Source organism: Chlorocebus sabaeus, chromosome 21, assembly GCF_047675955.1.
Source record: "Chlorocebus sabaeus isolate Y175 chromosome 21, mChlSab1.0.hap1, whole genome shotgun sequence".
Classification (NCBI taxonomy): domain Eukaryota; kingdom Metazoa; phylum Chordata; class Mammalia; order Primates; family Cercopithecidae; genus Chlorocebus; species Chlorocebus sabaeus.
Window position 1 is genome coordinate 131667455 of NC_132924.1, and position 12333 is coordinate 131679787.

The window sequence follows — 12333 nt, forward strand, 5'->3', positions numbered from 1 at the left end:
TGGGCGGGAGGCTTCTTTATGCTGCCAGAATTCATGTGTTGAAGCCCACCCGCTGTGGAAGTGTTAGTGTGTGCAGCCTTGCCACAGGGGTGGAGTCTTGCGATGGGATTAGTGCCCCTGTAAAGGGACCCCAGCAACATCCCTCGCCCCTTCCACCACGTGAGGACACAGAGAAGTCAGACCCGAATCTGGTGGTGCCTTGGTCTCAGGCCTCCAGAACTGAGAAGCAAATGTCTGCAACAGCAGCACACGAGGACGGAGACACCCTCGGACCTTGCAGCCTCACTGGCGAGTTCCATCCGACAGAAATAAGAACACCTGTCCATAAGACACATGTCCGGTGATGCCCGCAGTGGCAAAAGAGAAAAATAAAGGGCAGAGCAGACCCCACACCGGGGGACGGGCTACGTGGAGAACGCCACGCTACACGAGGGGCTGTGTGCCGCCTGAAAGCAGGCGCCGACCTGGTGGGGCCCTGGGACATCCTGCTGAAGGAGCAAAGAGGATGCAGAAGGAGTGTGCTGAAGACGATTCCATTTTCTTTTAAATGGTAACAAAAACATCTCTGCATTTTTTCCCATGTGCCCATTCACCAAACAAGCACACTGTGAGGAAGGGAGCTTTGGGGAATGACAAGGCCTCTACTGACTTCATTTCCTACAGTGTGACCTTCACACCTCATTACACTGGCTCCAGAGCACCGCAGGAGGGGCCTCCAGGGCCAGCTGCCACCCACAGCCTTGATGTGAGGACCCCCAGCCAGGAGACCCACCAAGGCCCAGTGCCCAATCAGCAGCTGGTCCCTCCTCAGCCTCGTGGCCTTGTCGGGGAGCCGCTGTGTGAGCGTGTGAGTACCTGCACACGTGCATGTGAGGCAGGCAGGACTCAGCTTAGGAAGCCTAGGGGTGTGCCTCTGGGAGTCCCACAGACCCGGGGGAACCTGCGGTGGCCGACAGTGAGAATAAAGGGCAGGTCCGCTCCATGTCGAGGGACAGCCCAGGGCCCCAGAGGAAACTGTGCCTCTGTCTAGGCCGCGTGGAAGGGGCCAAGAAGAGAACTTTTCATGTTCTTGGCTGATCCTGATGTCATGAGAAAAAGACCCTGCACCTATTTTGTGGGGGGCTGCCCCAGGTGTTCTGCTTGGGAGGATAATCTTGGTTTGGTGAAGTCAGCTGGGAACAAAAAATATACAAAAAAATGCAACTGGAAGGAAAGATATTTTTCCTGTCCCTTATGCTGAGGTCTGACTGTATTTCTGGCTGACTTGTTTATTTAAAGCCTGAGCATTCTTTAGAGGACAGCAAGAGGGAAGACCCAGCTTGGCTCCTCTCTGGCCTCAGGCATCTCCCCTCCCTCCTGTCCTCTGTCCCCTCCCTCCTCCGTCGGTCACATGCTTTTCCCTTTGCCTCTGCTTTCCCCTTTTGGGTACTAGAGTCACGGGGCATCTGGCATAAGGGGCAAAGCCGACTCCCTCTGTCCTCACAGAGCTCGAGGCTGGGAACAGGCTCCGTGCTGCTGGGTGTCGTGGGGCCCCACCTGCACCTGGGCTTTGGATCCCGAGACTCCAGGCCAGTTGCTGGGTTTCCCTCAGCTCAGTTTCCTTGTCTGTGAAATGGGGCAACAGCTCTTTTAAAGGCGAATGAGGGTTCACCCACAGTGTCCACAGAAACAGCCCGGCATTTAGAGGAGGCTCTGTGCGGTGTGTGGGAGGCCAGGCCCTCCCAGTGGGGCAGCCACGCTGGCTCAAATCCACTCTGCCTCGGAGGTTCTGGGCACTCCTCTTGGACTGAAGCGGTAGGGGAGAGTAGAGAGCTGCTGCTCCAGGCCAGCACCCAGTCCCGAGGGCTACCACTTTCTATGTCGCAGGTCCTCCAGGGTCCGCCCGGGTCTACTGAGGGTCTGTTGTGTGTCCTGAGGGTCTGTCAAGGGTCCTAAAGGTCTATCGAGGGTCTGTTGTGGGTCACTGCTTTCTATGTCGCGGGTCCCAAGGGTCTGTCATGAGTCGTTGGTTTCTACATCATAGGTCCGTTGAGGGTCCGTCATGGGTCCTGAGAGTCAGTCACGGGTCCTGAGAGTCAGTCATGGGTCCTAAGGGTCTGTCTTGGGTCACTGCTTTTGATGTTATGGGTCCGTTGAGGGTCTGTCATGGGTCCCAGTGGTCCTCTGAGTGTCTGTCAAGTGTCTGTCGAGGGTGTCAAGTGTCTTTCTTCATGAAGAGCTAAGGGCAGGGGGATCTGCAGAGTGAAGCCTGAAACCATCTTGGTGAGAGAGAATCTGACACTGTCCTCACACTTCTTATGGGCATTGACCACCGTTATATATGTGAGGAGACCCTCTTCCCAGGACAGGAACTCCAGGGGCCCAACTCCACCTGGGGACAGGGGCTTGCCAGGTGAAGAATCTTGTTAATTTTGTTATCACAGCAAATCTGATTCACAGGCATCACACGCCAGCTTATCCCCAGAGGCACATTTCCTGCATGAAGACGACGCTATGAAACAGCTGACGTCTGTGCGGTTATAAACGGCATTACTACCTTAAAACTAAGTTAATTCAAATCTGTGCCAGCAGACAGACCTATCCAAGTCTAGTGCTCCTGGCTCCTTCAGAAGAACCTTGGTAGCGAGGGTGTTGGGTTGAGTGAGGTACCTGGGGCATGAATCCTTCCTAAAGATACTGAGCATGTGGAGTGCTCTGGGCCAGCAGGGATGTGCTTGGTAGAACGGCCTGCATGTAGGAGGCGCTCAACAGCACTTGCTATGTTAAACTGACTTGATTAGGTGCTAGATAACCACCAATAACCACCACAAATACAGCCGAGGGAGAAGGGCGTAGGTGGAGTGAAACATCCTGTACTGCATTTGTAGGAACTAATAATTAAGATTATCCTCAAATCAAAGAGTTGGACCCAAGATATTCACAGACACGCAATTGGGTTCACAATCAGGCTTTGCATGGAATTTACCCATGGCACAGATCAAGTTCTTCCAGCAATCTGGAAGGAAGTCTTTACTGCTCAGAATCTAGGAGATTCAGATAGAAAGCAACAGAGTTGTGTGTGTTCATCTGTACCAAGATTTCTTAACCCAGATGTGTATGAGGAAGGGTGTGCCTTTCCTCAGTCTAGCTCCATGGGGGTCAGAGCTCAGGGCCCTTTCACTTCCTAGCCCTGACGGTGCCTGGGACCCCCACCCTCCCTGCCTCAGTGCCACCCCCATGTCTCAGCGCCAACTGGGCCTGCTCTGGCCCCAGCCTCTCTACCAGGCTCTCTGTTTCTCAGCCAGGGACCCTGCACCAGCACTGAGACGTCCTCATCGTGAGAAGGGGGAACAGAGACAAAGGGACAAGACAGTGGGACCCTGTGGTGGGGACAGCCTTACCCAGGAGGACGGCTGGTTGGGACAGTGCAATGTGCTCGAACTGGAGTAGAGAACGTCGTCCTTGACCAGCACTGAGATGGCTCTCAGGATGAAGGACAGGAACAGGTTCAGATGGATGTAATTCCTGGTGCAGTGCAGCTTCCTGAGGTTGGGGAGTGGGGGAGAGAGGAATTGGTGGGGGAAGGGGAGGGAGGGAGAGAAAACCAGACAGAGATGAGAAACTCATACTATGATCAGAGAAGCAGAGAAAAATAGAAGAGTTGAGGGCAAGAAGCAGATTTCACCATGAATGGCAACTGCAATTTGCTGTGGCAGAGAAAAATGAAAAAGCTCTGTTAAGAATTTTTTTGAGATAATAAAAGTGGATGAGATGAAGAAATGTTTTTAGCAAATACATATTGAATTTGATAACAAGTTTCCTATTCAACAATTAAAAAACTGTTAAAATCCCAACAAAGGAGGTCAGTGAAAATGGTAGTGTAGGGACCATTCAAGAAACAACAACAACAACAACAACAAAGATACTCAAAGGCTTATGGCAACCAAGTGAACCCTTAGCTGGAGGGAAAGGCCCTGAACAGGCAGAGAGCATGTTGTATTTAGTTCACCTTTTGTCCACCCCACCCCAACATGGTGGTCATTTTGAAGACAGAAGCCCATGTTACTATTGTGGGTACTTGGTCCTGGAGGAATTTCATAAACCCAAGGAATTGTGTTTGTTTTGATCTTTCTGTGGGTTCTGGGCAAAAGACTCAGAATCCTCAGGCTGAGAAGTGGTTTTGCAGACATGCTGGAAGCTGAACGTATAAGCTCCTGCCACCTCAGGAAATACTTGGCAGTGGAGGCAAAAAACAGGCCCTCTGATAGCCTGAGAGGAAAAGCTGGGGAGTGAGAATCTTGGAGAATAAGGGCTTCAAGAAGCTCTCACATGAAGTGGGGAACCTAGAAATCCAGGTGCACGTTCAGGGCAGAAAGGACAAGGGAATCCCACAAGCTGTTATCTCAGGCTGCTCTTTAGGCTCAGCACAAGTAGGCAGCGAGGGCTAAGGCAGAGCTGCAAACAGGCTGGTTAAGCATTGAAGGAGTGTTCCCAACACAGAGCCAGCCTACAAAGGCCTAGAGAGGGCACTTTTTCTTTTCTTTCAGTTTTTTATCTCTTTGACTCCAGGTGTTTGTGGAAATCTCTGTCAAATAACTAGCTGATGACTGAGCTAAAAGTATATAGAGTCTTCAGAGACCACTAAAGACCAAGAGTCTTTATAAAAATAGCTTAGAAAATCCCTAAATAAACAACTACAACCTGCAGCAAGAAACAACAAATCCTAGAGGGGGGAGAATGTGATTCCAGAGTCATCACATCAGAATATTCAAAATGCCCAGTTTCAACAAAAAATATAGAGCAAAAAAAAAAAAAAAAAAAAAAAAGAGAGAGAGAGAGAGAAAATATGACCCATTTATAGGAGAAAGAAAATGAATCAACAAAAATTATCCCTGAGGCATCACATGAAATAGATTTACCTTAAGTTTCTGACTTAAGGTCGTAGGCAACAACTTTAAATAAAGTGTCTTAAATATGCTTAAAAAGCAAAAAAACAAAACAAACAAACAAAACTCACAAAAAAACCACCAAAAAAAAAAAAACCCCAAAAAATAACCAAAAAAACAAAACAAAACAATACAAAACCTAAAACAAAAAACCATGGACAAATAAAGGAAACCATGAGAACAATATCTCAACACATAGACAATATTGATAGACAGAAATTACAAAAAGTAACCATGTAGAAATTTTGGAGCTGAAATGCACAATTGAACTAAAAGATTCACTGGGGGAGGCCAAAGCAGGTTTTTTTTTCTTTTTTTTCTTTTTTTGAGACGAAATCTTGTTCTGTCACCCAGGCTGGAGTGCAATGGTGCAATCTCGGCTCACTGCAACCTCTGCCTCCCTGATTCAAGTGATTCTCCTGCCTCAGCCTTCTGAGTAGCTGGGATTACAGGCACCTGCCACCATGCCCAGCTAATTTTTGTATTTTTAGTAGAGATGGGGTTTCACAATATTGGCTAGGCTGGTCTCAAACCTCTGACCATATGTGATCCACCTGCCTTGGCCTCCCAAAGTGCTGGGATTACAGGCGTGAGCCACCGCACCCGGTCTGGATTTGAGCAGGCAAAATAAGTCATCTGTGAACTTGCAGCGAGGTCAAATGAAATTATCCAGTATGAGGAGCAGAAAGAAAACAAGGAATGAAGGAAAACGAGGAGAGCCCAAGAGCCTAAGAGACTTGTGGAATTCCGTCAAGTGCACCAGCAAACGCATCGGGGAGTGCCAAAATGATGATCCTGAAGTCATGCGGAATTATGAGGGATCCTGAACGGCCAAAACAATCTTAAAAAGAACAAAACTGAAGAACTCACCATCTCAATTTCGAACTTACTACAGACTACCAAATAGTGTGGCACTGCATATAGATCAACAGCATAGAACTGAGAGTCCAGAATTAAACCTACACATCTATGGCCATTTGATTCTTGACAAGGGTGCCAAGGACATTCAATAGGGAAAGAATAGTCTTTTTAACGATTGGTGCTGTCATGACTAGATGTCCATATGTAAAATCATACAGCTGGACCCCTACCTCACAACATATTAAAAATTACTCAGAATGAATCAATGACCTAAACGTAAGAGCTAAAACCGTAAAACTCTTCTGAAAAAACATATGAGCAAATATTCATGACCTTTGGATTTCCTGTGTACTTGTGGTGTCAGCCACAACAAGTCTATTAGGCTCTGTTGGATTTCTTATGTTCTTATGCATGATACCAAAAGCACAGCAAGAAAACAACAGAAAAAGTGGACTTCATCAACACTGAAAACTTTTATGTATTAAAGGACATTACTAAGAGAGTTCAAAGAAAACCTACAGAATGGGAGAAAATGTCTGGAAATTAAATATCTGATAAGGATTAGTATCCAAAATACACAAATAACTCTTACAACTCAACAACAAAAACCCAATTAGAAAATAGGCAAAGACTTGACTATCGATTTCTCCAAAGAAGATACATGGTCAATAAGCACATAAAACCATAATGTGACATCATTGCATACCATTAGGATGGCAATAGTAATAATAATAATAAATTAAGAAAACAAAATAAAAAGTATTGGATGGTGTGAAGAAACTGGAACCCTCATATATTGCTAGTGGAAATGTAAAATGGTACAGTCGTTGTGGAAAGCAGTTTGGTGATTTCTCAACAGAGAATTACAATATGTCCCAGAATTTCACTTGTAGGTATACACCCCAAAGAGCTGGAAACAAGTATTCAAACAAAACATGTACATGAATGTTCACGGCAGCTCTATTCACAACAGGCAAATGGTGGAACAGTTCAAATGTCCGTGAGCAGATGAATGGATAAACAAAATGTGGCATATCCACACAACTAAATACTATTCAAACATAAAGAGGCATGGAGTACTGACGTGGATGGAACTTGAAAACATTCTGCTAAGTAAAGACACCAGTCACAAAAGGCCACATACTGTATGATGCATCCAGAGGAGGCAATTCCATAGAGAAGGCAGATTCTGGTTTCCAGGAGCTGGGGGGGGGGGGATGGGGAGTGACTGCCTAATGTATAGGAGGCTTCCTTTTGGGACAATAGGAAGTTCGGGAACTAGATAATGGTGATAATTACACAACACTGTGAAGGTGCTTAATGCCAAGGAATTGTGTACCTTAAAATGGCACAAATGGTAAATTTTGTGTTATGGGTATTTTACCACAAATTTTGAAAATCCACCCTACCCCTCAAATTTTCAAACAATTATGGCCAGCTGTAAAACAATTTGGATTCTTGCATAAAAAAGAAAAATAATTTTTATCCAAAAGGATGTTAAATTTTTATTTCATTTATGGAAATTTTGTTAGAGAAATATAAAGAACAAACTAAGAAAGATATTTTACAAAAAGTGCAAATTTTCAATTAAGCCAAACTATTGCCCACAGAGTACAAGGCCTTTCTAATATTATTAAAGATCCTGGGCCAGGCACGGTGACTCATGCCTGTAATCCCAGCACTTTGGGAGGCCGAGGCACGTGGATCACCTGAGGTCAGGAGTTCAAGACCAGCCTGACCAACATGGTGAAACCCTGTCTCTACTAAAAATACAAAAATTAGCCAGGCTTGGTGGTGGGTGCCTGTAATCCCAGCTACTTGGGAGGCTGATGCAGAAGAATCGCTTGAACCCGGGAGGCAGAGGTTGAGATTGAACCCAGGTGCTTGAACTCAGGAGCCAAGATTGCACCATTGCGCTCCAGCCTGGGCAACACGAGCGAAACTTTGTCTCAAAAAAAAAAAAAAAAAAATATAAAGTATCCTTTAATTTAAAACTTGAAAATTTGCAAGTACTTTTCTTTGGTTTTTGATGAGTTGTGTGGTTAAGAGACACTCACTGGACAATTAATAGTTTGAATTCTTTAATTTCAGAGGAATTCCAAATTTATAAACAAATGTCAATTGATGGCCTAAAAATTAGAAATTATGGTGTAAATATTTTTTCATAGTTTCCATTTGTCAAAGAATTCAGTTATATATGAAAAAACTAGTTTCTATTATGACAGACACTGCTCCAGCTATGGCAGGTCAAAAATCTGAATTTATTGCAATTCATTTGAAATTTAAAACAAGGGACAGATATTTCCATTATTGCTTCATTCCACTGTATAATACTGTTGAAAATATTTGTGTTCCATTTTATGAAGCAGACTCTAGAAAAACCATCAAGAATGTAGTTGTTAAAATCTTTCAATATTTATGTGCAAAAGGTTTGAATCGCTGAGCATTTACACAACAGCTGAAAGAAACGAGACAATGAACTTAATGATCTAGTGTTCTTTGCCAATGCTTGGGTGAGTCATGGAAGAATTTTACAATATTCACTCTATTGGTAACTCCAAGTGAAGATTTTTCTCAAACAATAAGTGCTTCCCAAATATCCAATTATCAAAGGCAAAATGACAATATAATTTATGTTTTCTCACTGCTATCCTGTTGATTTAGAAACCTTGAAGAAAAGAGAGCTCATTTGTGACATAGCTAGGTATGAAAAATTATGTGGAAAAAAAAACTTTCCATAATATAAATCAGAATTAGTGATTTAATATTTTTCTAACATGAATAAATATGCAGAATATTTTAATTACAATCAAGAGAACCATTTAAACTGGCAGAAAAATACCGTATAAATTTGAGAAACACTTTTTCTAAGCAACGAATTTAGAGTTGTATGCCAATATATGCATTGCACCTTGGAATTTGACATTAGTTATACCGAGCTGATACAAGGGTAAGCTTATTTAATTTGAGAAGACATAATTTGCAAACAAAGGTGCTTTTGCTTCAAAGTTAAAGCAACTCTCTCTAAAAATGGTGACCTAGTTTTGTTAATGTGGATGTGAATAGTAAAGGGAAATGACTCCTGGTGCCCTAGTGACTTGCTGGAGAACTTTTACATATGTTTGGACAGCTAGGTATGTTTGAACAACTTTTTCAACTGTAAATTTTAAAACTGTAAAGGCAGGTCAAGTATTTCCAATACAAACCAGTGACCAAATTGAACTACGCTGTGTGAACTACAAACTGGATTTTGAAGACGTACTCTGAACACAAGAATGTAAGTAGCTCATTAATATTCTTCTATATTGATTACATACTGAAGTAATATTTTGGATCTAACAACTTTAATAAAATGTATTATTAAAGTTAATTTCACTGGTTTCTTTTTATTTTTAAAAGAAAATGTTAAAATGAGGCCACTACAACACTTACAATTATGCTACTGGCTTGCCTTATGCTTCTGTTGGACACTGCTGACCCCGACAGCTATGGGATCGTGCCTTTTCAGCTCTCTCTTTGGGCTGGCACCCGTTAAACTCCTCCACAGCCAGCATGCACTCAGCTTAGCCCTTCCCGATGTCCTGCACAGCTCCAGGGGCTTTCTCTAGTTCTTCCACAAACCTCTGCTGGGTCCACTTGTTCAAGGTATGGAGGACCCTTCTCTCCCACTCAAAAGATTCCTCATTCTTAGCCTTCAGTTTCTTGAGCCTTATTTTTATTTTTTCTATCAACATGCCACTCCCGTTCCTGCACCCTTGGTGGACTCTGGGCGTCTCTGTTCCTCTGCCAAGCACACACTCCCATAAAACTGTCTCTCTTGGAATTCTCTTCTTCCAGCAAGACCCTCATCAAATGCCAACATGAACCTTTCTTGCAGCTTAACTTTATGTGACATCTTGCTTTTCTAAAAAGTATTCAGAACATTTTGTTTATAACTCTCTTAGAACACTTAAATTCTGCTTCAGAGAAGACTTAATTGGAACACACCCTAAAGAGGACCTCCACTTGTGGCCGTGAAGGAGAACCCCTCAGGAAAGGATCAGGGTGACCCTAAAAAGCTGCCCGAAGGCTTTGGGGAGCAGCCGCAGCCACGGGGATCAAAGGGTCGGACTCTGGGGAGAAGGCAATGACACTGTGGGGAGCGCCTGGGCCCTCCAGGGCCTCTGTGGGTGTCTGCTGGTTTAGTTCTCTGGTACGGAGGGTGTTCAGAAAGGACAAGCCCACAGCCAGGGCCAGAGTGAGGGCAGCCTCACCTGCCGGAGCAGAAATGGGAGATAAGGGCTGTTGGGTGACCCTTGGGGAGCAACGACTCTGCAGGAAAGGAAATAGAGGCTGCATCCAAATCCTTTTGGTCTCTGAGATGGTTGTGTGTTGGGTGAGAGGCTGAAAAATAAAGCAGAAAGCAGCGGCCAAGGCTGAGTACTTGGGGGAAATGCCTGCAGCCTCATGGGTACTGGGTGGCAAGTGGCAGGATTCAGGGCCTGAGGGAGGCGGGGTTCCCAGACCTTCATGGGGGAGTTCCAAATAGCTGTGGCCCAGAGTGACGACAAATCAGAGAGCACCCGGCTGCTTGAAGCCTGAAATGCAGGCCCAAACCCAGCCCCAAACACACGTGGCCCCGATGGCCCAGGCTGGTCTGCCCTTCCTACCATGAAAAATTCAAATCCTCTGCAGTATGATAATCACCTGAAGCCTCTGCAATTTAAGTATTTGTAATTTCAGTAACAATTACTAGCTATGCCAGAAACAGCACTAAGTAATCAAAAGCCAAGTTAAAAAGAAAAAACACTGGCTGGGCACGGTGGCTCACGCGTGTAATCCCAGCACTTTGGGAGGCCGAGGTGGGTTGATCACTTGAGATCAGGAGCTCGAGACCAACCTGGCCAACAAGATGAAATCCGTCTCCACTAAAAATACAAAAATTAGCTGGGCATGGTGGTGCACGCCTGTAATCCTAGCTACTTGGGAGACTGAGGCAGGAGGATTGCTTGAACCCGGGAGGCAGAGGTTGCAGTGAGCAGAGATCACACCACTGCACTCCAGCCTGGGTGACAGAGACAGACTCTGTCTCAAAACACACACGCACACACACAAACAAAAACAAAAACAAAAACAAAAACACAATAGAGATTCAGATGCTAGTGTTTTAAGACATGAGTCTATAAAATTAATATATTTAAGAAAACAGATAAAGAGATGGAGAATTTTATTAGATAATAAAATTAAGACAATCAAATGAAAATTTAAAACTTAAAAAACCTTGAAATTAAGAGTTAAATAAAGGGGACTAACATTAACGTAACACAGCAGATGCGAGTACTATGAATTGGATCAGTAGTATGTCTAGATTAAAGTAGAAACCAAAAATATGAAAAATATAGGAAAAAATAGTAAGATAATACATGGGAAATGGAGTTTTAGGAAGAGAGGAGAATGAGGAAGGAGCAGCATTTGAAGAGATGCTAGCCACAAAGTTTTTTGAAACTGATAAAAGACAATAACAGATTAAAGGAACTCTACAAACCCCAAGAAGGAGAAATACAAAGAAAACCACCTTAAGTCCTGTGAAAGTGTAACCGCTAAAAACCGAAAAAAGTCTTTAAAGCTTCAGAGAAAAAAAGACACACTGCCTCAAAGGAACAATGCTGCACTAGCAGCTGACTTTTCAGAAGAGGTCACGACGTACATCTTTAATGTGGTGAAAGAAAATAACTGCCAACAGAATTCAATCCTCTCCAAAATAGCCTCAAAAATGAAGGCAAAATTAAAATGATTTCAAGCAACCAAAACTCATAAAAATTCACTGCTGGTGGGACTGTGCTGAGAGAAATAGTACAAGGAAATCTTCCTGCAGTAGGAAAATGATCCCAGATGGAAATACGAAATGCAGGAGAATGAAGAGCACCAGAAAGAAATGTTGGGGGAACGCTAAGTAAATGCGACTTTTAACACAACAACAATAGTATTTATATATGGAATTAAAATACATGACAAAAACATAAAACATCTTAGAGGTAAATGGAGCTAAAAGGTTGTAAAATTCTTGAATTGACTGGAAAGTGGTAAAAGTAGTTACTGGAGGTTAACTCATGAGAAAATGATGCCTATTGTGAATCTGGGGTGACAACTAGAAGAATAACAACAATCCAAAAGGAGAGAAGAAAACTGGAAAAATAAAAATACTTGATCAATTCAAAAGAAACAAGAATATGTGCAAAACCAACAAAGAACAGCTGAGACAATTAGAAAGCAAAGAAATGAAAGGTAGATTAGAACTCAGAGTTGTCATAAGTAGACTGTGTGTACGAAAATGCTGCATTTAAAAATAAAGATTGGAGACAAAAAACAAATTCCAATTAAATGGAGTTTATAAAATATATATCTTTAATATAAAACACAGGGAAGTAGAAAATAAAAGCACATAAAACCATATACTTGAAAACACAAAATAAAGCTAATATAATGATCTTCAATATCAGACAAAGCAGATTTTTAAGGTAGGGGACATTACTACACGTTGGCAGTTTAAACTGATATACTCCTAATG

The 12333-nt window shown here is 43.4% G+C and overlaps 1 protein-coding gene across 7 annotated transcripts in view; it reads right to left on the bottom strand.

Moving 5' to 3' along the window:
• The window catches only part of VIPR2 (vasoactive intestinal peptide receptor 2), a 109475-nt gene that overhangs the window by 13573 nt on the left and 83569 nt on the right, over window positions 1-12333 (bottom strand). For all 7 annotated transcript variants that reach the window (XM_073009581.1, XM_007983668.3, XM_073009579.1 and 4 more), the window contains one exon: window positions 3381-3522. In XM_073009581.1, the coding sequence (XP_072865682.1) occupies window positions 3381-3522 (142 nt within the window). The remainder of the gene's footprint in view (window positions 1-3380; window positions 3523-12333) is intronic.